The following is a 27,204-nucleotide window of genomic DNA, read 5'->3' as shown; positions in this document are numbered from 1 at the left end:
CAGAAAGGGTGATAGCTCCCAGTGTTAGTTCGGTGGCTTTGCCCATCAAGGAGCTGGACAACCACATATAATCGATCCTGGAGTGTGACCTATGGGCGTGAGAGTAAAAAGTGTACCCCTTTCTATCCCTCTGCATTGTCCTCCACGTGTCCACTGGGCCTAATAGTTGTATTTTCCGTTTAAGATCCCCAGAGGGCAGTACCTGCGGGCCCTAAGTTTTGGTGCTTCTGTCTGTGATAGGGTCCCATGCCATATTAAAGTCTCCTGTCAGGATGATGGTAGATTTTGCAAACTTTTCTAGACGTGTGAGCACCTTCTGTATGTAAGAGTCTTGGCCTATGTTCGGGGCGTAAAGTGTTGCGACTGTGTAGGCCCTCCCCCTTCCTTCTAGTGCTACTGCGAGATATCTGTCTTGATTATCTTTCTCTTTTACGGCTAAATCAAGCCCGTCTCTCAGCGCTATCAGTACTCCCACCGTTTTGCATGATTGTGTGTCCTGGAAGATTCTCCCGTACCACCAGAATTTAATCCTGTGAGTGTCCCGCGTTTGTATGTGTGACTCTTGCAATGTGATTATATGTGAGCTTTCTCTCCTGAGGTATCTCTCCACTTTTTTCCGTTTGAGCGGAGTGTTAAGGCCTTTGATGTTTATCGATCGTGTCTTTAATCGGTTTGGTCGTGCCGTTGTCTGTGTCCTAGATGGTTGTTATCTGTGTGAGTGGACCAGTGCCGCCTGGGATTGCCCCCCTTGTTATCTCCTACTTCTCTGCTGGGTCCCCATCCCCTGTATGCTCCGTCTCGTTCATCCTGCTCCTTCCCACGCTCTCTTTCCCCTCTCTGGGTGGGTCCAGCTGGCGCTCAGCCCCCCTCGTTTGGCGATCACGAGAGCTAGACCCTAGTAAATGCTCAGCCTGCCCCGACGCAGGAACTCCCATTACCATTCCAAAAAGCCAAACCCTTGCATCCCGTTCGTATATCGGAATGTGACCGCTCAAGGTCCTGTACGCACTTAACTTATCTAATTATACGCCCTCTCCAGGGGTGCCATAATTTGAAAGGTTTTGCCCTTGACTTGGCTCATTTGCCCTTTGCCCCGGTTTGGCCCCTGTGGCCGGGGTCTGCGTCCTGGGGTTGGGTTCCGTGGAGAGGTTGTCCCCCCCCATTTCTTTGTTCTCTTTGATTCCACCGCCGTCCATTCTCAGGTTCTCCGGGTGACTTCTTGGCCGGATGGTGAGGTGCGTGGTGGTAGTGAATAGTCCTTCAGCCCCAGTATGGCTGCTCCTTGCTCGCATGTTGTTACCTTATGGAGCTTTCCCTGCCACGTGAAGCTCAGCGCAAATGGATGTAGCCACCTGTATCGCAGTTGTTTCTCTCTTAGGTGGGTCAGTATCGGGCCCGTATGCCTTCTTCTGTTTAAGGTGGTTTTGTATAAGTCTTGGTATAGGTAGATTTCTGCGCCATTGTAAGTGATCTGGACTGCTTTTCTGAGTTTTCCCAAGATTTGTTCTTTCAGCGTGTAGTTATGAAATGCCACTAAGACGTCTCTTGGTCTAGCTCCCGGTTCCTGGCGTTGCGGTCCCACTCTCTGCATTCTATCGAACCGGATATCCACATTCTGTTCTGCGTCCAGCAAGTCTCCAAAGATGGATTGCATGACTTGGGTCAAATCTTGGTCCTGAGTGCCATCAGGCAAGCATTTGGTCCTTATATTGGATCTTTGGACCTGTTCTCCAGGTCTTCAGCCCTCAGCTCGAGATTATGGATTGCTGCTGCTAGGGTCTCCAGGAGAGTATCTGCTTTCTGTGTGTCCTCCGTTAACTCTTGTATGGCCCTCTCGTTGGTATCTACTCTTTCTTCGATCTTGTTGATGTCTCTTTTTATCTCTTGTATTGCTTCGGTCAGGTCCTCCCTTAGCACGTCCATCTGCTTTTGTCTGGCGTCAGTAATTTTCTCCACAATGTCTCCCAGGAGGGCCTCGGGCGTTGTGTGGGTGACAGGCCTTTCCTGATCCTCCTGTCTGCAGTCCGAGCTGGGTTCAGCACCCCCGTCGGTGGGGTTGTGGGCGCTCATCCCGTCTGACTCCCTGGCACAGATTTGTGCTAGGGTACCTTCCTGTGTCTTCCTCAGCAGTTTGGAGGGGCCAGGGGTATCCTTATTCCTTTTTCTGGACATCTCGGGGGGGGGGGGATGGAGGCTCTGTGGAGTAGACTCTGATGTGGTCCGTTTGAGACTGTTGCACTCCGTATACGGGATCCCCTGTGGGTTGTAGTATTCAGAGGAGGCCCTTTGTGCTGGAGGTTGCATCCTCAGGGAGCCTCTCCCTTGTAGCCTTTGGTGTGTCCCGCGGGGCCCTGGGGCAGGAGGGGTCTCCACCCGGTTTGGCCTCTGTCTGGCAGGGACGGAGAGAGCTGTTTCTGAGCCCTGAGCGGCCGTTGATGAGTGTGTTGGTGGCGGCCTCCGTGCGTGGATGAGTTATGATCCTTTTGTGCAGGAGGGCTCTGGGTCCATGGGAGTCCGTGGGCTTGGGGTCCGAGTTGTAGTCGGCGAGTCGTGCTTCTCCCAGAGTCTGCCTGGTGGTATGCAGCCGAGTCGGCTCTTTGAAACTGCAGACCTGGGCGGCTAGACCATGTAACGCTGCTCTGCAGGGCGCTGCAGCCCCACTCGGGCCCTCTCCGCTATGGATGGTGTCATCGCTGGAGTTGGCGGGGCAGACTAGTGCCACCTCACTTATTGGCAATGTTCTTGGAATCTGCTGGGAGGGAGGTTAGTGGCCAGCACCGCTGTTGCCTCGGATGAGTCCGGCGGTGATGTGTGACCCTGCCTGGTGGCTGTGCTGGTTTGGGGGCTTTCCCGTCTATCCTGCAGGGTGTCCCTGGCCCAGTAGGTGAGCAGTGATCCAGTGCTGAGTAATCAGCCGCGTGGTTGTTGCTGCTTGTAGATTACGGTTTGGCCTGTGCCCCTGATGTTGTGTCTCTGAAGAGAGTGGGTTTACCCTGGGTCCCCCAGCTGGGTTTGTCTGTCGGTGGGGGCACAGGTCTTGGGTAGGGTGTAGGTTTGTGGGCCCACTCGAGGTTGGATCTCCTCCATGCTCCTACCGTGTTTGGGAGGTGTGCACTGGCCAGACAGGTCTCTGCTTCTTCCCCCTGCCGGATGAGCTGCGCTCCTCGCCCGGGCTGACCGCGGGCTCCCCCACCCCAGCACTTACTTGGGGTCCTGGTGGCTGGTAGAGTGATCACTGGCGGAGGGCTCGCCCTCGCTCCCTAGGGAGGGGGCGGGGGGGATCGGCGGGCTGCCCCGAAGGTTAGCCGAGCGGGCTCCTCCCGAGGCCCGCTTGCGGCTCCGTCTATGTAGAACCTTCTCCGTTGGCTGCTGGCGGGCGTGGAGGGAGAGGGGGGTCTCGGCAGCAGGCCTCCTCTGGACAGTCCCTCTGTTTCGGAGAAGCTGAGTCAATCCGTCTCTGGCTTCCGCGGAGGTGATGGTGCCATGGTTAGTTGGTAAACCGCGGCTTCGCTGCACTATGCGGTGCCCTTCCCCGCGGGCAGCCGACTTCCGAACCATTAGTGATGTCAGTAGATGGTGCGTTCGCTTCACCCTTATGTGGTTAGAGGAGCCCTAGGCCCCCCGGAGGGTCTTCACAGTTGGGTCCCCGCCTCGATTTTGTGTGCACCGAAGCGCGGGTTAGTCGCTTCACATCGGCGGGCTCCCCTGGGCTTATGTGCGGTCCTGCGTGCAATGGCTTTGGCAGGTCTCGTGCACTCCGACCCCTGGTGCCAGGGGGATCGGAGGCCAGTGCTGGTAGGCGTCGATGTTGCCTCCATTCCGGAGGCTGGTGGCACTATGCAGTAGGTCCTAGGGAGGGCTAATCCAACCTTTATCATGCTTTTATGGTGCCTCAGAGCGGGAGCTCGGCGGACTCTGTGTTCACACAGTTGCCGCCATCTTGGAATCCCAGGCTTTTCTTTTTGGTGCGAACTGTGCTATATTAGAACTTTTGGAAAGAGAAGTCCTAGACCTTTGTTTTGTGTAAATAGAGGTACATTTGAACTTGGCGAAGGTAACTTCAGAACTTGATCAAACACTTTTGAACTGAATCTTTATTTGAACTGTATTGAACTTTAAACTGGGAACCCAAGAAGAACTAAAGCTGAAAGTAGCTCAGCCTTTACTTTTCAACACTTCTATTTTGTTGAGAAAGAGACCCACACCATGTTTTGTTAGTTGTGAGGACAAGCATAGGTTTTGACACAGACAGACTTAATTTTGGACTTGCAGGCAAAGACTTTCTTTAGTTTTCTTTATGCAGGAACAATTCCACTATAGTATAGGGTTAGTTAGGCTTTACGCCATCCTGATCATTAATAAAGTTTTGTTTAGAATTGCACTTCAGTAGTCTGTGTCATCTCTCTTGACACCATGCCTGTCTAACACTGTCCCCCTGGGCAGAGGGGTTATGACTTCTCCTTCCTTGGGTCTACTTTCCTGCTCGCAGCAACTCACGCCCAGCTTTGCTGTAGATTTTCCTAACTTCCCTGACCCGTGGGTGTTTTCTCTTGAAATATTTTTTCTTTCTATCCCTTTTGGTATAGTGCATCTGGGTTCCCCTTCCTCGGATCTTCTTTCCTTCTCGGGGCTAGTCAAACCCAGCTTGGATGCATGTTTTTCTGGTTCCGCCTCGCCTCTGGTTTTTCCTCTTGGAGTCTGTTTTCTATTGGTTCCTTTTAATATCAGGGAGGACTTCTACTTCCTTTGGGTTTACAAGCCTGCTCAGGGCGACTCTAGTTTTGGTGTATATTTTTCTGTCCACTCCCCCCCCCTTCCCACCTCCTTAGGACTTTTCTCTGGGAATCTTTTTTCTATTGGCCCTTTTTGCATAGGAGATATTGGTTCCCCTTGCTTGGGTCTACCCACCTGCTTGGGGCAACTGACAGTCACTTCTTTGGTATATCTCTCTGGCTCTCCACTTCAGCATCTCTCTCTCATACTTGGTTGTTTTGGGATCCCCCTACACTTTTAGTGGGCCCCTTAGGCCTAGGGATTATGACGTTCTGAATTTAGAGACACGCCGTGAAGTTCAGCCACCCTCCTCCTTTTCTGATTCACACACTGTGCACCTATGTTTCGCAGTTTTCTCTTTGAGGAGGGGTGGTCACTTCATCGGCAACAGTCTCCTCCTTCTTGGGCTCTCAGACCGTGCTTCCACCAGCAGCGGGCTGCTCACCGTCCACCTGGCTGGCGACAGCATGGTTCTCAGAGAGCCAAGAGCATTGCTCCTGCGATTGACCTGGGCTCGGCAGCCCTGCGTTGGAACTAGGACCACCACGTACTCGCTGTGGTCCTGCCTCCAGGCAGCGTTGAATCCTCATGGTGCCATTTGTTCTGCGTGTCCTCCTTCCAGCCAACTGGCTTCACGACAGCTTTCATCCTCCTCCAGGTAAGGGAATGATTCTTTATATGAAATGTCTTTGGATGAGAGGCATAGTCACATTGGTCCTCAGATTGCAGTTTAAAGGAGGGGTCAGCAACCACACCAACTGTCTGTAAAGACCCCATTAAGCAGCATTTCTCACTATTCCCATATATGCTTGGAATATTGGGGTCATGGAAACTAATGAAGATCTTAAAGTTTTCCCATATTGGGAGCCCTTATCCCCTGAAGGGGAGTCACTGCCAATGAGATCTAGCTTGCCTAAATCCCTATTTTGGGTTTTGCGTTGCAGCCTCACTTGACTAACATTGCGGTTTTACTTCTTTGCTGGATCTTCTCTTGGGGTTCTGGTTCTTCAGTCGACCGCTGGATCTCTTGATTGGTGTTTCCTCTGGTCCTCCCTTGGGTAGTTTATTGTATTTTTTTTCTCCATTTGTAAAGCGCCCAATCCCACAAGCATCAGGGTGCTGTTGCGAACCAGTTATATGGTTAATCAGCTTTATCAAAAAATACAAAAACAAATAAGATATAGTTACAAAAAACAAGTTCAGGGTGTGGAAGTTGCAGATGACATCCAGGGCACATTGGGCAAATAATGCTGAACAACTGTGGAGTGCAACAGAGATCTACTTTCTTTTAGCCATACAAGCAGCAACTTTCTACTCACCATAGTACTCTAAAATATATCCAGATTTTCATGGTTTCCACCGTCTGTGTGCAAGAATGGTGTTCCATCCTCTAGCACTTTTTTCTGATATGTGCATTTGTATTCTTCAAAGACTAAGCTTTAGAGGGCCTGGTGTTGATTGGTTTTGGCCACAAGGGTGTGCAGAATCTTAGTAAATGAAATAAAGCAAATGAGCCACAATGGAAAATATTCACAAATGAAATAGTTGCCTACATACCCTTTTGCCTCTGAGCTCCAAGCCCCCTATGTTCCTCTTTCTAGCAGACCTTTAGATATTCCCCAATTCCATCTACTTTTCCACTTCTTGTTCCCTTATGGGCCTTATTGACCAAGCACTCTATGATGAACTGAAAATGCTGTTCAGTAGGAAATGGTGCCAAGGTCAACAGCACTCAGCAGATTTCCGAAACCAGTCAGAGGTAGAATATTATTGTATTGTATTGTATTTGGTTATTTATATAGCGCTTCCCCTCAATGTGCTTTTTCCTCGGTGGAACGCCCTAAGTGACCGTAGTCGATGTGGTTGGAAATTCTAGGGAGTTTAGCTTAGGAGATGCATGTGTGCATGTTGCCGTTCTAAGACTTGGGTGGCTGGCAAGGCTCGACTAAGCAGCCCAAGAGAGGTCAGACACAGTGGTGGGTGCTGTTCAAGGTTAGAGATAGATTGCTATTGTTGTTGTCTATGTGAGGCCAGCTATACCGGTTTCCTTTCGGGTGGTGGTTGCTGTATGCTAGTGGCAGAGGTGTTCAGGTACGTCAGGTGTTTCAGTCTGGACGGCTATGTGTGAAACTAGACCAGATGTGCTTGGCCATAGCCGTATTCTATCGTGCATGCAGCCTGTGTCCACACTAGTGGTGTGAGATATACGTACCGTAGGCTGCGAGATTGCTCGTCTGGGGCAATAGATGTCCAGGTCTAGAATTGAGAGTCCTATACCAATGGGCCTAGCTTTCATACTGTAGCAGGTATCCGCATATATTAAACAAAGATGGCAGCAACACCTATATTTGAGAATCATGTATAGTGAGAGAAAGGCCTATGTTTCACAGTGCAGTAGGTTTAGGCATATGGTAAACAAAGATTGAGGCTACACATAGATCTGAGAATCCTGTACAGTGGGAGAGAGGCCTAGGTCTCAAAATGCGGTAGGTCTCATATAATAAACAAGGGAGGAGGCTACACCTTGATCCGAGAATCCTACATGGTGGTGGTAGGGGGGCAAGGCTTCACAGTGACGTAGGTTTCAGCCTATAGTACAGTAGGTTTCCGTAGTGTAACAGACATTGATGGTTTGTTGTCCCTAGATTTGGGAATACTTTTGTAGTGGGAGATTGCTAGTGTTGAGAGCTTCCCTGAATGAAGGATGCAGGTTAACAGTGGCAGTGAATTACTTAGTGATGGGCGTGTGCTACCCTGGGCTACTTATTTCATTGTTAGTCGTCTCTCATGTGGGCCGGCGGGCGAGTCACGGTGAGAATGTTGCGAGTGTGCCACAACGAAAGCTGCTGGCTTACCTGGAGTGCTTGTCCGGTGGGAGTGTTGTTGTGGGTGGGTTGATGGTGGATCAGGTGTGCCACAACGAAGGCTGCTGGCTTACCTGGAGTACCAGTCGGCTGGGAGTGTTGCTGAGCAATGTGTGGTGGTGTGTCAGTTGAAACCGCTGTCAGAGCTGCTGGCCCCTGACTTGTGATTGATGCTGACAGTTTATTAGTGGTATATTCATGTGGAGCAGTGTATTAGGAGAGTATTGGGAAGAGCCAGGTTTTAAGAGCCTTCCTGAATTTCAGGTGTTTTTCCGTGTTGCGAATGTGTAATGGAAGGGAAATCCAGATGATTGGCGCTTGGACGGAGAGGGAGGAACCGCCAAGTCTTATGGAGCTGTGGGGTGAGATCACTAGGCGAAATGCAGCGCGAGATCTGAGGTTCCTGGAAGGTTGGTAGGGGATAATTTTGTCTCAGAGGAATTCAGGGCCTGTTGTGGACTGTGCGATGGGTGATACACATGGCTTTGAAGGTAATGCACCAAGCAATAGGGAGCCAGTGGCAGACTCTCAGGGTAGGGCTGATGTGTTCTCTGGCGGACAGATTAATGAGCAGGCGTGCTGCCGCATTTTGGATTCTTTGGAGTTTCCTTAGTTGGGATATTGGGGCTCCTAGGTGGAGTGCAGTTTGCGTAGTCTAGGTGGGAAAGGATGATGGAGTTGATGGCCGAGAAACAATGGGGATAGGTGAGGTAGGGAACATCCGGCTGAGGATACGTAGGTGGGGGAAACAGGTTTTGGATACGCTGGTGGTGTGAGGGATAAATCTGAGTCAAATTCGCATCCAAGGTTTTTAACCACGTTAGAGGGTGTGCTGGTGCTTGTCCTAGTGATTTAGGCCACGGGATTAGTTGGGGGATGAGTGATGTTTTCACTGCCGACTAGTATTTCAGTTTTCCCAGGGTTGAGGATGAGGTGGTTGGTCGTCATCCAGTGATCAATGTCCGAGAGGCATGATGAAAGGTCCGGGCTGCCAGAGCCTTCGGAGTTTGGGATTTTGAGGATGAGCTGGGTATCGTCTGCATAGTTGTAGCAGGTAAGGTTGTACAAGCGGATGATTACGGGAATGGGTTGTATGTAGAATTTGAAGATTAGTGGTGACGTGGACGCTCCTTGGGGGACATTGGATTTTTAGTTTGGCGATGATGGCGTTGGGTCTTTCGTTGGCAGCATTGTAGAAGTGGAGCGAGAGGGTGTTGCATAAGACTTGGGAGCTTTGAATGGACAGGCGAGAGCATGAGGGGGATTTAAATTCTGCTAGTATTTTATGTAGTTCCTTACTTGGGTTGCAAGCATTTTGGATTCGGTTCCCATAGAATGATTTCTTGCTTTTTCTGATTTCCGATCTATAAATTCTGGTTGTCCTTGCTAGGGTGGTTTTGTTTTGGACTGAAGGGTCAGCTCTCCAAGCCCATTCCAGACGGTGCTTGAGAGTTTTGAGAAGTTTGAGATTGGGGGTTAACCACCACAACGTTGGTCCAGATCTCTGCGAGGAACATTTTGATGGGGTAAGGGGTTTGAAGGCATTGGTAAGCCAGAGGTCGAAGGAGTCTATTGCTGGGGGTCCTTCCGTGAGGTAGAGCTGAGGGAGTTGCAGAGTGAGAATTCAAGATCGGGGTGATTACCACTTTGTTCCATAGTGGGAAAGTAGAGGGGGCGGTTGGTGGGGGACGTGTGGGGCATTGGCCGCTGACCACAGTGTTTTGTGGTATGGTGAAACGTAGTGCTGAGTGATCCGTCCATGACAGGGGGCGTGGGGCTGGGTAGATATGTTTGAGGTGCTGAATATTGCGATGAGGGTGTGGTCTCTCATGTGGGTGGGAGTGGAGGTGTAGTGTTTCAGATTGAGTGGATCTAGACTGTCTGTTAGTGCCATGGTCATAGAGTTTGATGGGGAGTCGAACCATATGTTGAAGTCTCCTAGCATGGTGAGGGTTGGGTGTAGGATGAGGTTGGCGCCCAGTGCTTCACCAAATTAGTCTGGGAAGTTTTTGTTATAGCTGGGGGGTCTGTAGATGAGTAGGAAGCTGTGTGAGGCGGATGGTGCGAGTTGGAGCTTCACCAGGAGGGATTCGTAGTCTGTGGTGCTGGTGGAGGTGTCCTTGGTTATTAGCTTGAATTGGTCTTGGTGTAATATTGAAAGCCCTCCTCCCCTTCGTGATCTGTTCCGGACGGTGAGAATGTAACCAGGTGGGACTGTCTTGTGTGCGAGAAGTTGGTAGTCATCGGAGTAACAGGTCTCATTAATGAATAGGATGTCTGGGTTTTCTTCTGTGATGAGGTCATAGATGTGGAGTTTGTTTTTGGAAACTGACCTGGCGTTGATGAGGGTGCAAGATATTTGGTGGGATGCCTTTGTGGGTAGAGGGTGGGTAGGATTGGGGGGGAGAGCTGGGTCTGATGTGGGGGCTGGAAGTGGAGGGAGGATGAGATGGGGGAGGTGGAGTGTGGGCATGAGGGAGCAGTTGGGGTTGGGGGGGACAGGTGACTGGCAATGGGGAGGTGGAGAGTGGAGATGAGGGAGCAGTTGGTTTGGGGGGCAGGGAGTGGGGGAAGAGCTAGGACTGGGTTGGGTGTGGGCAGTGAGGTTTTTCTCCTATATTGCGGTGGTAGTGGTTGCAAACTGTTTCGGAGAATGGGTGATGCTAGGGGGGGCATTAGGTGTCTCTGGTCTTTCCCTTTCCTTGCATTATGAACGGTCATGGGTGTATGGGAGAGAGTGGGTGGTTCTCTGGTGGATGGGGTATTGGGTAGGGCTTCTCCTGCTGTGCGAAGGGTGGGGAAGTGGGAGTTGTGGGTGGTGATTAGTTGTTTGGGGAAAATGTGTGCGGGAGGTGTAAGGGGTTGGTTGCTGGTGCGGTTGGAGTGTTATAGGCATATTAGGTGTCTTGCTGCATTCTCTGGTGTGTTCCATGGGGGGATTCTCTCTAATCCGTCTTGCTGCTCTTATTTGCACAGAGCAGGATTTACGGGTGGGGAAGAGTGTGACAGTTTGAGGTGGGTTGGTGTGGTGAGGGCAGGGGGCATGGGGGGTGAGGGATGCCAGTTAAAGGTGCGCTGTGGAAGAGGGGTGGGCTGCGTGATGGCTGGTGTAGTGAAAGACTGCAGTGGGTCTCGTTGGCGCTAGTGGTGCGCCAGGGAGCTGCATTGTTGTGGCATGTGAGTGATATGGCGCCTAGTTGACATTTGCGCGGTTGAGGTCTAAGTTTCACAATGCTGTTTGAGTACAAGGTAGAACATAGCTACCTTTGTGTATAAGGTGAACACAGCTAGATTTGAGAGTCCTGTGCAGTGGGAGAGAGGCCCACGTCCCACAATGCAAATTTGAGTACAAGACAAAACACAGCTAGATTTGAGAGTCCTGTATAGTGGGAGAGAGGCCTACACCTAAGAATGCAATTTGAGTACAAGACAAAGCTAGATTTGAGAGTCCTGTACAGTGGGAGAGAAGGAGGCAGAGGAAAGTAATCACAATATTGTAAGGTGTACGTAAGTTTGCTAAGTGGCCGGGCTTCCCAGGTAGAGTAATTGCTCTACTCCCCACCCAGGCCACTCCTACCATACTAGTCGTTGCTTGTTGACGGCTGGCCTCTGGCTTCCACTGCTGACACCAGTAAACACTTTCTGGAGCCGCCTCAGTTGGAGCAGCCCTTTGCCTCGGGGCCCTTAGCAGCAGGGGCTGCACGGACAGTGGGGCTGCCCCGGGAAGGTAAGTTAAGTGCACGAGGTGGCCAATCAGGGTCTGAGAGCGGGTTGGGAGGCGGGAGGAGGGATGGAAGGGAAAGCTGAAGGGCCGGGGAGAAGTTAGGGTGCGAAGGCTGGGGCAGTGGCCTCAGGCGGTGAGAAGGGGCTCAGACAAATGCCCAGGAGCCTTTTTTTCAAATTTAACTCACCTGCAGCTCCTTCGGAGAACGGAGTGAGCCGTATGCAGCTGGTTAAAAACACCAGGCGAAGGCTGATTCGAGGTGGCCAATCAGGGTCCGTGCTGCGGGCTGCGAGGCGGGAGGAGGGATGGATGGGAAAGCACAAAGGCCTGGGAGAAGTAAGGGTGCGAAGGCCGGAGCAGTGGCCTCACGCATTGAGAAGGGGCTCAGATAGAGGCCCAGGAGCTTTTTTTTCAAATTTAACTCACCTGCAGCTCCTTCGGGGAGGAAGGGACGAAGGGCCACTTTCAAAATCCTATGCATTACCCACCGAGCAGTGCACAGAGAGCCACTCCTGCAGAAACTCATAGCACTTGTGGTCTGGACACTGCGCTTGGGTCACATCTAGTCGCCTTTCGGGTATAGAGGATGGTATATGCTCAGGTCAGGCAACCCTGCCCCACTGGGAGTGATGCATGGAACCCCAAACACAAGGCGAATAGCAACTAAGCTTGGCTGGACTCTCCTGAGAATTACGCAATAACCACAGACGAGTCGGGAATTACCCAGCCACCCGCCATGGACTATGACCAAGGACTGGGAACATGGGCCCCCTGACACCTACAACAGAGCCTCCGCAACCGGGCAAACACAACATACTCCACCTCAGCCAGAGAACCTCTCTGAGTTCCGCCACCCCGTACCACCAGGACCGACACAGCCAGCTCATCGGTTTCCGGGAAGCAGACAGAGAAGGGGCACCCTACCAGTAAGCACAGACACTCACTCCTACCAATATGCTAATTCTCCACTTTAAACCAACAAATAATAGCACACAGCTACACCCCTTGATCAATTTCAGCCTAGCTGCGCACAGCTAGATGGCTCCTTGAACACCTCTGTCTGGTGGAACGCAGTCATACCCCATGGAAGAAATCGGCCTACCTGCACACAATCTCTTACACAGGCCCCACGGCAGGCAGAATCCAGACTCCGATGTCGACTACCTTGCTGCACACATTCCACTGATCTCTCACAACCACCACACAGAACCTAGAATTAGAATGCGGCCACCTATGCACAACTGCACTGGCTGCATACATACCGAGTGCATCCTAGCACTATATGCTACTCTACTCTCTCCATTAAAACCACAGTCCCCAAGGACTTTCAACCCACAGCACTTTGAGATCATACCAATGATATATAAGGCGCTATACAAATACACAACAACATAACATATCAGGCGTTACATTTGGCGGGGTCCAGCATCAGATAAACCTCCTTGCGGATGACGTTATCCGATCCATCACAGATCCCATGTCCTCCTTGCAATGTATAGGAGAGGAAATCCATACGTACAGACTGGTGTCTGGGTTCAAGATTAACACCTCTAAATCCAAAATATTGGGTCTCAATATCCCCCCCGCCCCTAGTGAAGTCACAACTGGAGCAGGCCTACGCATATAAATGGGCTTCTAAGTCGGTGAAATATTTGGGGGTTAATATCCCAGCCAAGACAGGGGAGCTCTTTGTGGTCAACTATCCTGCACTAATTAGGGACATAATACACAATGGGATTGCTCAAAAGTGAGTAGGACTAGTCAACGGGCGAATAACCTACGTCCATTGGCAAGAATCGGCAGACAGGTTGTCATATGACGCGGTAAATGGAAGTAAACACCATAAAGCGACTATTGAATTTGGCGGGAGGTGGGATGTGTGTAATGGAAGGCCTTACGATGGCTCTAGAATGTTCTTAGGTTTCAGCTATGTTGAATGACTAGTGACCTATGAAGGTAAACTATAAGGAGGGTGGGTCGGATTAGAGCAGTCAGTTCCCGTTAGATATTGGATGCTTTTTTTTCTAAGCTTGAAGGACCACAAATAAAAATTGCCTATGTGGCAAAAATGTCTGATTCCCTTTTCTTCCCTAACATTGGGCCTCATTACGAGTCTGGCGTTAACCTTGCCAGTGCTACTGGCAGGTTCCAGCCGGACTCGTAACATTTTTCCGGCACCTAAATTCCCGGTGCTGCCGGGGCATAGTCCCGGCAGACGGGGAAGCTAGGTGCCGGTAAATGTTAGTCCCCATTCCTGTGGAGTCCCTTAGGACTCCATGGAAATGGGTTCGGGTACGCACCGGCACCGCTGACAACGATGTTGGTGCTTCCATGACAGCTCTGCCTACCATGGCCACGGTGCCTGGCCGGGCCAGACCTGTCAAGCGCAGCAGCTCTGAAGGCAGACTCAGAGTGTGGCAGTCTGGAAACAAGGGTGCCGGTAGGCTTACTGGCACTCTTGTTACCGGACCGCCACACTCATAATGAGGCCCATTGTCTTTGTTGTTTTCTTACCACCTGCTATAGGACCTACAATACATAACACGTGTTGGACATTGTACTGTTGTGCACGCATTAGGGTTTCAACTTGTTTGTTGGAGTGTATGGTTCTCCCCCCCTTGCCACTCTGTTGCAGGGCCACCTGCAGGATCTCACTGATAGCCAGTGACTTATACCCTCAGTTAGGACTCTCCTGCAGTTCGCCAGGTCATTGTCGGGCACCACTCCTCAATCTACCGTGCTGCACTCCATACTGGCCCTCAACGGGTGATGTTCACCCGGAGAGGGGGGAGGAGGGCATGGCAGAATACACAGCAAAGCCTCAGGGGAGATCCTACAGAAGCTGTAAGTGCTTCCACTAGTAAAGGAAGGGGCCAGGATAATATGGATAGCAGCATTTGTACCCCCTAGCCAGTCACTGGGAAGACAGAACTTCGTGATGCACCCAATTGAAGAGGGCCCGCAGCCACAGCAGTACCTGCCCAGTGCTACACTTCATTAGTACCCGGCAGGGGTTGGGGGCTTTGTTGCTAGCCTCCCAGCTATTGACAAGGTTCTTCCTTCTCAGTCCATTAGGCCTCCATTCTGCTCTGGCTGGGATCCTTAGGGACACATGGCGGCAAAGGTCCATCTGGGCAGCACAGGAGTGAGACTAGGAACCCCGCCACACCGCTGCAACGTCAGAGTCTCTAACCCCTAGACGGAACTGAGCCCGGATGGCTGCTCAGTGTGCGGCTGCCGCAAGTCCAAGATGTGGGGAGAGGGCTAGGAACAACCCACCCCTCTGATGCTGGAGCTATCGCAGCGCTCACACCACCACCATGATGAAGGGCTCCATGCGGCCGGGAGCACCAACTCATCTGCCATATCGCTGCAGACCTGGATTCACCAAGTCAGGATCTGCCTTGAGTGGTGTGGGGGGTCGCCTATCGCCTCCAGAGAGGGAACAGTGAAAAAATTAAATCACATTGTTGGAATTGGGAGGGGGAAAGGGCCACCGGGAGCTCAGTGGAGATGCGATCGCATTGGTCCGCCGCCAGGCCACCTTGAGATCATATATTAACGTCTTTGTTTAAAATACTTTTTTAAAATGCAGTTACATGAATGTGACAGCACGCCTGCTGAGACCCACCTCAAAAAAAACATTGTTACTGCCTAGATCTTACAAAGTAAGATGCAATAGATTACAGTTTTTGGTGAAGGCTGCTAAGCTATTTCTGTCGTCCTCTGATTACTTAAACTATTGAAGATAATTCACTGTTTTCGAAATGTATTAAGACCTCACTTGTCTCCTGTGTTGATTATCTGTTGAAGGTTTAGTGCCAAGAGACCACTATGGTGGCAAATATATGCTTTTGAAATTATCATACTGAAACTGGGAATGCTCTTCTGTTGAATGGCAATCCACATTGTGTTGTAATTTCCTCTTTTTGAAAACTGATTAATTAAAAATGATTCCTTTGTTGAAGCAAGGTTTTGCTTGAATGGCTGTAGGATATATTTTGTTGTGTATGTATTTGTTTGACTGGCGTTAATTGGATGTTTTATTTAAGTAAGGTAGACATTGACCTCATTTAAAATGTAATCTGTAACTTGTGATTTTCCTTCCCCTAAAATAGATGTTTTTTTCTTACTAGGAAAAGGGCCCTTAAAGGATTATTACGTACAGTTAATACAGAAGATGCAGTTGAAACACATCCAAATTTGTACACCTTGGTTAGAACCTGAAGACTACCCCATCCTGTTGGGTAAGAATCATATTTCCAGACTCTGAAAATGTGATGGATCAGTCAGGATTGCTACGTTCAGTGTTTTTTTGTGGGGAAAAGTCTTCTCTTTCAAGACGCATTCACAATCTTTTCTAAAATGTTTAAACCTGATGCAATTCAACTGTGAACATAAATTGAGGGAAGTGGCAGGTGTAGAATTGAGTCTTCGCAACTGACAGGTACTCCAGATAGATGTATGTTTGTTTGTTAATTTGTACTTCACTCCCGGTGAAGCTTAAGGGCCCAAACAAAAAACAATACAAGACAACATATCATGAAGTTGGAATGATCCGAGGTTGAGAAGCAGGCAATGAGCTGTGAGAAATCTAGCAAAATAGTAAGTTCTTGAGTTTCTTGACTGCTTCTGTGGATTCAATGATTCTAATATCTGGAGTCGGGGCATTTCAAACTAACGGGGCTGCTATATTGAATGCTCCATTGCAGGCTTTAGTAGATTTTGCAGCAAGTTGTTTTTAGAATGTTCATATTGTCTGATCTTAAGCATCTGATGTTTTGCTTTATTACAATCGCTTCCATTAATTAGAGTGGCATCTGACCGTTAAGGCATTTATGAGTGATAAGTAGCATCCTGAAGCGCACTTTGGCCTGTACAGGGAGCCAGTGCAGGCTCCGTCTTGCATCCGATACACAGTCCCTACTGCAAAGTTATTTCACAGCCCTCACTGCTCCATTCTGGATAACCTGGAGTCGATGGAAATCTGCTCGCGAGATGCCAACTAGGATACTACAGCAATAATCCAATTTAGACCAATAATGACTCTGGCTAGGGTCTCTGCTTTTTTCTTGGAAATCAGTGGGCGGAGGTGGCGGAGTAACTGGATGAACACAAAACTAGACTGTTCACCTGAGCGTTCATATTCAAGTTGTTATCCAAAAAGATGCCTTAGTCTTGACCTCGATATTGCAATTATCTATATTGAAGTTATTCTACATTGAACCTAACTTAGCAAGCCTGGTATCAGAGCTGACGATCAAGAGCTCTGTCTTGGAACTATTCAGTGCCAGACCATTCAAAACCATCTAGCATTGAATAGCTCGATATGCTTTGTTGACGCTTGTTTCATCATCACTATGTGAACCTGAGATGGGGATGACACATTGAGTGTCGTCAGCATAGTTGGGGAAAAGAATCCCTTCTTCTTCCAGCATATGGAAAAAAGGTATCATAAAGATGTTGTAAAAAGATGAGGACACACAAGCACCCTGTGGAACCCCAAACAGCAAATGCGTGGGTTTTGCCTCTGCCGACTCACTGGCCACTCTCATCTGTCTACCGCTCAGAACCGAAGTAACCCATTGGGTGGCCTGAGCAGAGAAGTGGGCAATATCCCTTAAACGGGTGGACAAGATGGAATGATCCACTAGGTCAAAGGCTGCCTAAAAGGTCCAAAATCATAAGTAGGGCTGTTTGGCCTCCATCCAAAACTTGGAGCAGCTGAGATTTTAAGGCCAAAAGAGCGGTCTCTGTCCCATGACATTGACGAAATCCGAGTGGTATTTGTGAAGGATCTGGGTGTTACTTAGGTGGTGCGAGATCTGATTGTACACAACCCTATCCAAGATCTTCAACAAGAAGGGAGTGTTGGAAATAGATCTGCAGTTGGTAGACATCATTGGACAGAGATTAGATTTTTTTCAATGAAGGAGTGATCCAGGCATTTTTAAGATCACCAGGAACACAATTCTGTGCAAAAGAAGCATTAACAAACTTCGTAAGGGCTGGAATACGAATGTGAGAGCACTCCTTGATCAGAATAGCTGAGCAGGGGTCGCCCTTACAACTTGTGGTTTTTAACTGTGCAATTAGTTTAGATAATTCTGCTTCTGACACAGGCTAAAAGTTAAGTCTTAGGCTCCTTTTCTTCTTCAAAGCAAGCTTCTATCTTTTCGAATTTATTACACATGGCTGCCTGAATGTTTGTACACCGAATCTCATCTTTTATAATAGGATCTTGATTCGGGCCCTTTGGGTGTTTTTGTTCATTTAATATTTTAAAGAGCTCTTTGCTGTTCAACATAGCATTTAATATTCTGAAATTCAATGATTCCTTTTTGGCTGAAATGGTTTCCAATTTATATATGGTTGCATCTTTTTTTTAGGCATCCAGGCTAGATGAGTCTCGGTACTGACACCATTCATTAAATTATTTAATTCTGTTTGCCTTAAGTTCTTTGAGTGTGTTATTGAACCAGATGTTACTTTTATGTTTTGTCTGGTATATTACCTTTAAGAGAGCTATACTCTCTGTGACATCTCTTAGGGCTTTCACAAGAGTGTCAGTAATCTCCTCTAATCTTCCTATGTTGGGTCAGTTTTCTTAAAACATTTGACTGTTATGGCAACCTTAGACTCAGTCAGTCTTTTGGAAAAGTAATTAATACGGGTCTGGAAATTAATACAGAAGTGATCTGACCAGGGACATGGTTTGACTTCAGTATCTGATAAATTGAGATTATGGGTAGAAACCCAGTCCAGGGTAGGTCCCTTCATGTGTGTGGGCTCTCTAATGAAGTGAGAGAAGCCCAATGAATCCAACGCCGTCCCTAAAGACCCTGCAGTGGCATCCGTATTGCTGCCCAGCAAGAGATTAAAATCTCCTAGGAGGATTAGTTTAGTGTTGGGGTTAAGGAAAGATAGCAGATAGTTGCTCAGCTGTAATGGGAAAGCAGGTACTTGTGTTGGGGCTCTGTAAAGTAGCAGAATATTAAGAGTAGTTTCTGCACTAATGCCGATTTTTACCAGTAAAAGTTCTACTCCTGGTATATCATCTGTCATGAACCGTCTTCTGCGTCCCTTCTGGGCTTCCTGGTCCCTGACCCATAGGGGATTGACTACAGTGATCCTTCCAAAATGGCCACTTGAAACGGAATGCTCCTGGCCAGTCTCTACGCTCCACGCTCGACAAAACAGACACGCCCCCGCGGCTCTGCGCATCTCAACGCTACCGCTTGCTGTAGTCGGACGTGTGTTGCTGGAGTTCGTTCGGGGCTCTCTTTTGATTCCTGGTTCCTGGTTCCTTGAAACCCCGTCCTTCCTCCCATTCCTCTACCTTACCTCTGATCTTCCTGGATTTCTTCCGCGCTCTGGTCACAGCGTTACGTGCCTCCGAGTGCAAACTTCATTCCTTCCTGGTATCCACCCTGGACTTCTGAACGCTCCCGGAAGTTGGATAGCAAACCTCACGCTGGAATCCTAGGACCAGCGTTCACGTTTGTTCAAATCCCGGACCATGAGAAAGAAGACATCACAGAAGGTCGCAAGCAAACAACAAAAGTAGGTGAGAAGGGGAGAGACTTGTGACAGATTGAGATGCCTAAAACATGATACAGATATAGAGATGGAAGCTGCTGTTCAAGATCTCATGCGAGGCATTCAGGAAATAACCACGGAGGTACAGAACCTTAAGGCTGAGAATGCTGCATTAAAACAGCTAATTTTGCCACGCAACTAAACAAAGCGCGCTATTGGGAGGAGTAGCGGACAAGTATGATGGTTCATCCAAGACTCTCTGTGCTTTCCTTGATTCATGTTTAGTGCACTTCACCTTCAAGCCCTACTATTTCTCCACTCCTAGAGCTAAGGTGGGCTTTATGATCTCACACCTCACTGGAAATGCCTTGACCTGGGCAACCCCCCTAGTCAATTCAGGGCGACGCTCTCCTGGATGATTATGATGAGTTTGTGGATGCTCTAAAGGCCATGTTTGATCGCCCAGAACAGGTGTACAGTGCCCAAGAAAGATTGCTCGAATTTCAACAAGGATCCGAGGATATGCTCACTTATGTGACCTGTTTTAAACAGCTCGTGAAGGAAGCAGATTGGTCTCAAGAATGCAGCTTTACTCTCTTCCGAAGAGGTCTGAATGAAGAAATAAAGGATGAGTTAGCTAGGGTAGCTCGCCCAAGCTCCTTCTAGGCTCTCATGGACCTTTCCTTGCAAATAGACTTCCGAATCCAAGAAAGAAGAGCAGAGAAAAAGAAGTCTAAATTGGCTTTCCAAAAGGCCTCCACAGAACATCCGCCTAGATCTGAGCCCACAGTTTCTCCAACCCCGGACCCAGAACCCATGCAGCTGGGGGCCTTCCGTGGACCCATTACCCCACAAGAAAGGATGCGACGGATTCACACTGGTCTGTGCGTGTATTGCGCCTCCGATAAACACCTCGTGAGAGAATGCCCTATTGCTCCTCCACGGCGTTCGGGAAACGCCAGCTCCCGATCCTAGAAGGGGCACGGTTTCGGGAGAGAGCTGTTTGCTCCACATCAATTCCATCCTTGAACTCTCCTGGACAAAATAATCTTATGGTTCTACAGGCCCTTCTATCGCCTTCCAAGAAAGAATCCTACCCCATCCTGGCATTAGTAGATTGCGGAGCCATGGGCGTATTCCTAGATCATGATTGGGTCACTGCTCACAAGATTCCGCATGAGTCAAGGAACAATGCAACCTGTAGAGGCTATTGATGGGAGGCCTCTATCTTCAGGACCCATAACCCTTCAGACTAAAGAGATGCTATTCTCTATAAACCACCATCGAGAGAGGATCACATTTGACATTATAAAATCAGTCCATTATCCGATGGTTCTAGGAATGCCCTGGTTACAAAGGCATAACCCCTACATCAATTGGGCAGCAGGCTCCCTATTCCTTGGATCTGAACACTGTATGTCTCACTGCTTATCCCTAGATTCCTTACCGAAGTCTTCTGAAGACTCGCAAGAGAGTCAGCAAAATCCAGTCACCGTCTCTAACATCATCCGGATTCCCAGGGCCTACCAAGCCTTTTCTGATGTATTTTCGACCGCTATAGTTCAAGCTCTTCCTCCTCATACACCAGAGGATTGCGCCATCGATACTGAACCTTCAGCAGTAATTCCTTTCAGCAGGATGTTTCATTTATCAGAACCTGAAAAAAGGGCCCTCTGGGAATACCTGGATACTAACCTGGAAAAGTATCCAGGTTAGTATCCATACGACCATCTAAATCCCCAGCGGATGCTTCATTGTTCTTTGTTCCCAAGAAAGACACCAAGGAACCCAGACCATGTCTAGACTACCGTGACCTTAATCAGTGCACTCTCAAGGACCGCTACCCTTTGCCCTTCATCTCTGATATCTTGGAAGCAGTCAGAGGTGCAGTGATCTTCACAAAATTAGACCTAAGGGGTGCCTACCATCTTATTCGTATAAAGGAAGGTGACGAATGGAAAACAGCCTTTAGAACCCCCTTTGGCCATTTTGAATACCTGGTTATGCCTTTTGAACTTGCTAATGCCCCAGCGGTATTCCAACGTTTTATGGACCGAGTGTTCTCTGATATGCTGTTCATCTTCGTCATCGTATATCTGGACGATATACTGATATACTCCAAGGATCATCTAAAACATGAAGAGCATGTGAAGGCAGTCTTACAACGTCTACGTGAACATAAGCTCCTGGCCAAGCCCGAGAAGTGCCTTTTCCATGTATCAACTGTTCACTACCTCGGATTCGTTCTTAGCCCAAAGGGAATTGGAATGGACTCCTCGAAGGTAGACTCAATTTTGTCCTGGCCCGTTCCAACTACTGTGAAACGGATTCAATCCTTCCTGGGGCTTGCTAACTTCTATCGGGAATTTATACCAACCTTTTCAGAGATTGTGCATCCTATCGTTAAATTGTTAAAGAAGGACACCCCCTTCCTGTGGACCTCAGCCCAAGATACAGCGTTCCAACGGTTCAAGTCGGAGTTCACACAAGCCCCCATCCTAGCTCAACCTGAAGTTGATCGACCTTTTCTTGTTGAGACTGATGCTTCCAACTACGCCATTGGGACAGTCCTAAAGCAAGAGTTGGATGACAAGTTAGAACACCCCATCGCCTATCTTTCTCGTACCTTGACTCCCAGTGAAACCCATTACTCCGCCTTGGAAAAGGAACTACTAGCCATCCGTCAAGCCTTCACTGACTGGCGTCATCTCCTCCTGGGAGCTAAACACCCAGTACAAGTTCGCCCGGACCATCGGAATCTTCAAGTCTTACAATCTCTAGAATGTGGAAACAGTCGTCAAGCCTGTTGGGCCTTCTTTTTTGCTCAATACCAGTTTCAAATCCATCATGTCCCTGGAACACACAACATTATAGCCAATGCCTTGTCCAGATGTCCAGATTACGAAACCCTTGAAGATCGGACCTTCCCAAAGTTGTTTCCCCACACAATATTTGTTGCCCAAGCACTTACCCTCCTGGAGAATATTCGAAGTCAAACGCAATCCTCTGAAACCTGGAAGGAGTTTAAGAGAAACAATAAATGGAATCTCAAAACAAAGGACGGATATCTATTCAAAGACAATCGGTTGGTCATTCCCACTCCTGTACTGAGACAAAAGATCACAAGCCTATGTCATGATACCTTTCATTCGGGACACTGTGGCATTACCAACACCCTCCATCTAATACAAAGACAATTTTGGTGGCCGAAGATGAAGGATGATATCAGGATCCAAATCCAGACATGTGCAGTCTGCAATCAGAACAAACATGATAATTAGAAACCGGCAGGCCTCCTGCTCCAACCAGCAATACCAACAAGACCCTGGGAAATCATCGCCACAGATTTTATCGTGGAACTACCATCTTCCAGGGGTTACACAACTATCATGGTTACTATTGATTTGTTTTCTCATATGGCTCATTATGCACCTTTATACAAACTGCCATACTCATCTGACCTTGCCGGAATCTTCCTAGAACACATATTCCAGCTATGGGCTACCCTCCAAGATCATTTCTGACCGAGGACCCCTTACATATCTCAGTTCTGGAAGCAATTATGTCGTATACTGGGAATCCAACGTGCCTTGTCTTCAGGCTATCACCCACAGACCAATGGAGCTACTGAACGTGTAAACCAAATTCTAGAACAATACCTTTGTTGCTTCGCTACCAAGGTCCAAGATGATTGGTCACTCTTAATACCTGTGGCCGATTTCACTTATAACAATTCAGATAATTCAGCTATCAAAACCAGTCCCTTCTTCTGTAGTCAAGGATTTCATCCTTCAGTTCTACCCCCCGTTCTCCCACACCCTACCCCAGTTCCTGCGGTAGATTCCTGGTTTGAAACCCTTATTACCGTAAACAAAGAAGCAAAGGAACACTTAGAAAGGGCCCGAAGAGACGTTAAACATTATGCTGACTCCAAAAGAAGACCTGGATCTTCCCACTCAGTAAACAATAAAGTCTGGTTATCCTCGAAGCTCCTTCCTCGACATCTGCGCCTAAATAAATTGGCTCCCAGGTATTACAGACCTTTTTCTATGCAAGAAATCGTCAATCCAGTGGCCTTTCGACTCCGACTACCAGAATCCTGGAAAAGGATCCATCTAGTCTTCCACACCTCACTGTTAAAACCATATCTTCAGTCATCTCGAACAGCTCCAAAATCTACCCCAGTGATTATAAATGACCAACTCGAATACGAGGTTTCCAGAATCTCTGACTCTAGGTACCGACGTGATCAACTACAATATTTGGTCGAATGGAAGTGATACCCTCTCAGTGAGCGCACCTGGGAACCCATGTCAAACATGAATGCCCCCAGGCTGGTTCGAAGATTCCATCTTATCCATCAGGGCAAGCCCGGAAGATCTGGGTTTCAGAGGAGGCATACTGTCATGAACTGTCGTCTGCGTCCCTTCTGGACTTCCTGGTCCCTGACCCATAGGGGATTGAATACAGTGATCCTTCCAACATGGCCGCTTGAAACGGAATGCTCCTGGCCAGTCTCTATGCTCCACGCTGCACGCTCTACAAAACAGACAGGCCCCCGCGACTCTGCGCGTCTCAACGCTATCGCTTGCTGTAGTCGGACGTGTGTTGCCGGAGTTCGTTTGAGGCTCTCTTTTGATTCCTGGTTCCTTGAAACTCCGTCCTTCCTCCCATTCCTCTACCTTACCTCTGATCTTCCTGGATTTCTTCCGCGCTCGGGTCACGGCGTTCCGTGCCTCCGAGTGCAAACTTCATTCCTTCCTGGTATCCACCCTGGACTTCTGAACGCTCCCGGAAGTTGGATAGCGAACCTCACGCTGGAACCCTAGAACCAGCGTTCGGGTTTGTACAAATCCCGGACCGTGAGAAAGAAGACATCACAGAAGGTCGCAAGCAAACAACAAAAGCAGGTGAGATGGGGAGAGACTTGTGACATCATCGGTCTTACTTTCCCAAATTTTGGGGTCTGATTTAATAATCAAGGCCACTCCTCCCTCCCTCCCTGCTGTCAGCTCTATCCTTTCTTATCAAAGAATAACCTTCTGGTATAGCCAATGCCAAAGAGGATCCTGCGGCCTCATGACTCGAGGTCTCTGTGAGGGCGCAAATATCAAGGTTGTGCTCTTCATTGTGCATAGCTACCTCAGTCGCATGTTTGAGCAAAGATCTTGTATTTAACATCAATTTCAGTGTACAGGAACTGGATGTTCCTAAATTATTATCATCCTGTGATCTAAGATTTCGATTGGATATTTTCTTTTTTCTTCCATAAACTGTTATGTCTGTCATGGCGTTTATACGTATTCAAGGGTTTAAAAGTGGGGTAATTAGACCCTAAGGTTGGGCAGTGCATATATTGAACAGCTTGCGTCCCTTCAGCCAGCTCCTTCTCCACATGGGCCTCATGGGGGGGTGGAGGATTGGGGAGTATGGGATGGGTGCAATAGCTATCCACTGCATTGGATATATTACCTCCTAGCGCTTGAGCATAAGAGTCTGCTTGTGTACTCTTCACCGCCTCTCCCTCCATGTGGGCCTTGAAAACAGCCTCATGGAGCGAGGGATTGGAATTTGAGGTAAGGAGGGCCCTATTATGGTCCTTAGCCTTGGGGACATCAAAAATGCGAAATTCCATTGTACTGGCTGTAGCACACCAGTAGCATTCAATTTCTCACTGGTGACTCGGATGGCATTGAGAACTTCCAGTATTCCCATGGTGTCTTGCTCTGTACTTATAAAGCACGAAACAAACGGGGGATAGGCCTGTCTCCTGACTCCCTGAACGAACCAGAACAATCCGGCTTCTACGCACCAGCGCTGACGCGCCTAACGTGATGTTAAATGCCATCCGGAACTACAATACTAATGGGAAATGTAATTTGCGCAGGGTTATACGGCCCGGAGACTACAACAACGCTGTGCAAAACAAGATATTCAAGGGCGGGAGGACCCAAAAAATCGCACAAAGGTTAAACACAATTTAAACACACCTAAAAAATAACTAAACAACAGTTCAGTAAAGACTCTAAAATACTTTGTTGTGCCCTTATTAAAACCTATAATGAGGAAGTTCAGTACTATAGGTGTTCTACTCAAAGGCCTTCCCAAAAGCCATTAGAAAGGAACAAACCCGGCTCCCAGTCCAGTCACTACTACTACTTAAGGCTCTGTCTTCCAAGTGAGGTCTGGCATCGGTAACTATGTCATTGGACTCCAAGATACTTGCTCTTTCCCCTCCTAGACTGTCTTAGAATCTTTCCCTCTTCCCCTTCCCCTCCACTCCTGTTTCTCCTGTAGAGCTCAGGACTCTTTGCACAAACTTATGAGTAGATATGGGGGCCCGGCTTTAAAGATGTACATGCTTGCTCTCTTTATAGGAACCTCTTCGCTTAATTTGCTTCCTTCTCTCCTGTTTTCCCATTTGTTAATTTCCATTTTATACTGCCTCCTTGAAATCCTTGCTCTTTCTCTTGGCGTGGGTGTGTCTTTACTTCCCTGCACTCATTCTGCAGATGGTGTTCTGTCTCCTCTCCTTCCCCCTATCTCGAGGGCCCCTTCTTCCCCCTAGCCCGGTCTCTTCCTCTAGCTGTTCGCCTTCCTCCTCACCAATGTTTTATTTAAATGGATTTCTTTCTCCCACAGATTCGTCATCTATGATATTCTATCTCCAGCACAGCAGCTCCAGGAGGCACTGCACTGCTCCGGCCGATGCCTCCAAGTGACCCACACAGATATGACATTGGGGCCAGTATATATTTAGTCGCCCTGTCCCAAGACCTCAGTTGCTTTTTTTCTGTTTATTTCGCTCACTTCAGGAACACTGGTTGGTACTCTTGAGTTTTGCGAAAATGCCTACTCCAGCTAAATCAATCCCTGTGTGGACTACGGTAGGCAAATGTCAGATTCTGACCCTCACAGGATCTTTCTGTGCTGTTAGAGTGAGTAACACAACTGCAAATACGGGGCATTGTGTCAAAAGTTTCCATTAACAGGTGGTAGACCTCCTTTCAGGTCGCAAGGCATGGAGTAAAGGTCGGAAGACCGGTCATCTGGCTCGAAAAGAGAAGAAGCTGCAGCAGTGCTCGAGGTCAAGTTCAAAGAGCATTTCCTCTCGGCACAGTACATGTGGGCAAAGATCCTATATCTGCTTTTTGACAGGCTTAACTTCTTTGGAGCCAAGGCCGGCAATTCTTTACAGAGATTCCAGTCCTCTAAGCCCACTGTGAAGTCCTTGATTCTGATAGTGAAACAACCCTCGGATCCTGCTAACAGAGGTGACGAGTTTTGGTCCTCCACCTCCTATGCCCACTGTGAAAGTGGCCAAACACCCATGGGCAAATGGCAACAACAGCGTTTCTACAGAGCTTGGGGCAGAGGAGGGATCCCTGCCTCTGTGGGGCACTTTGCTGCCCCTGTGAAGGCCACTTCTTTCATCAGACCCCAGGAGGAGGGAGAATTTTCCAGTTCAACTTTGAATGGTTGCACAACATTGGACGTTTGGGCCTTGCAGGTCGTTCACCAGGGATATTGTTTTTAACCCAGCTCTATCTAGCCCTTGATCGACTGGACTGCTTTGTGTCACTGGATCTTCAAGATGTCTACTTCCATGTGCCTATTCATATCAAGTAAATAAAGTACCTGAGATTTGTTGTGTGCTATTGCCACTGCCAGTTCAAAGTACTGCTGGTTGCTCCATCTTTGGCATCTGTTTTCACCCAACTGCTGGCAGTGGTTGGTGCTCACCTTAGGAGGAAAGCATTCATGTTTTTCCCTACCTGGGCAAGTGGCTTCCCCCAGCTCGCTCCCAGGATCAGGCATCGGCACATTGTTCAGTACGTGCAGCCTGTTGCACCGCTCGGGCTTCTCCCTGATCTTCAGAAGTCTTGGGTTTTGCTCTCCCAGACCTGATTTTGGACACTCGCCTAGGGTGAGCTTTTCTGTCTAGCGATCAAGCAGTGGCCATCGTCTGGATGGTGCAAGTCCTCCAATCCCAGGATCAAAGTTACCAATCCGCTGGTTCTCAGCACACTGTGCCTGTTTGGGTCCAAGTTGATTTTGATTGCTCCATACTGGACTCTTAGAATGTGTATCCGGAAGACATGAACATGTCCATCTGTCCTCCCTGGTGCTTTCCAAAGAGAGTGCAGCTTCTCTCCCAGTTGGAGTGTCCGGTCCTCCATTGGAACCACAGCAGCCTGAACCTTCATTCTTGGCTGCGGATTGACTGAGTTATAAGGATTGGGACTTTTTGGACGATGCAATGGATGTGCTCCTTTCTGCTCGGGGTCCCACCACAAAGTCTAT

General features: G+C 48.6%; 1 protein-coding gene across 2 annotated transcripts in view; it reads left to right on the top strand.

The window, feature by feature from the left end:
• Nucleotides 1-27,204, top strand: part of ALG1 (ALG1 chitobiosyldiphosphodolichol beta-mannosyltransferase) — a 2,244,281-nt gene that overhangs the window by 1,742,223 nt on the left and 474,854 nt on the right. For both annotated transcript variants that reach the window (XM_069646120.1, XM_069646119.1), the window contains one exon: nucleotides 15,498-15,608. In XM_069646120.1, coding sequence (XP_069502221.1) covers nucleotides 15,498-15,608 — 111 coding nt within the window. The remainder of the gene's footprint in view (nucleotides 1-15,497; nucleotides 15,609-27,204) is intronic.

Source organism: Ambystoma mexicanum, chromosome 2p (genome assembly GCF_040938575.1).
Source record: "Ambystoma mexicanum isolate Mex_15411 chromosome 2p, UKY_AmexF1_1, whole genome shotgun sequence".
NCBI lineage: Eukaryota > Metazoa > Chordata > Amphibia > Caudata > Ambystomatidae > Ambystoma > Ambystoma mexicanum.
The sequence above is the reverse complement of the archived record's forward strand: the minus strand, read 5'-3'. Positions and strand labels throughout refer to the sequence as shown.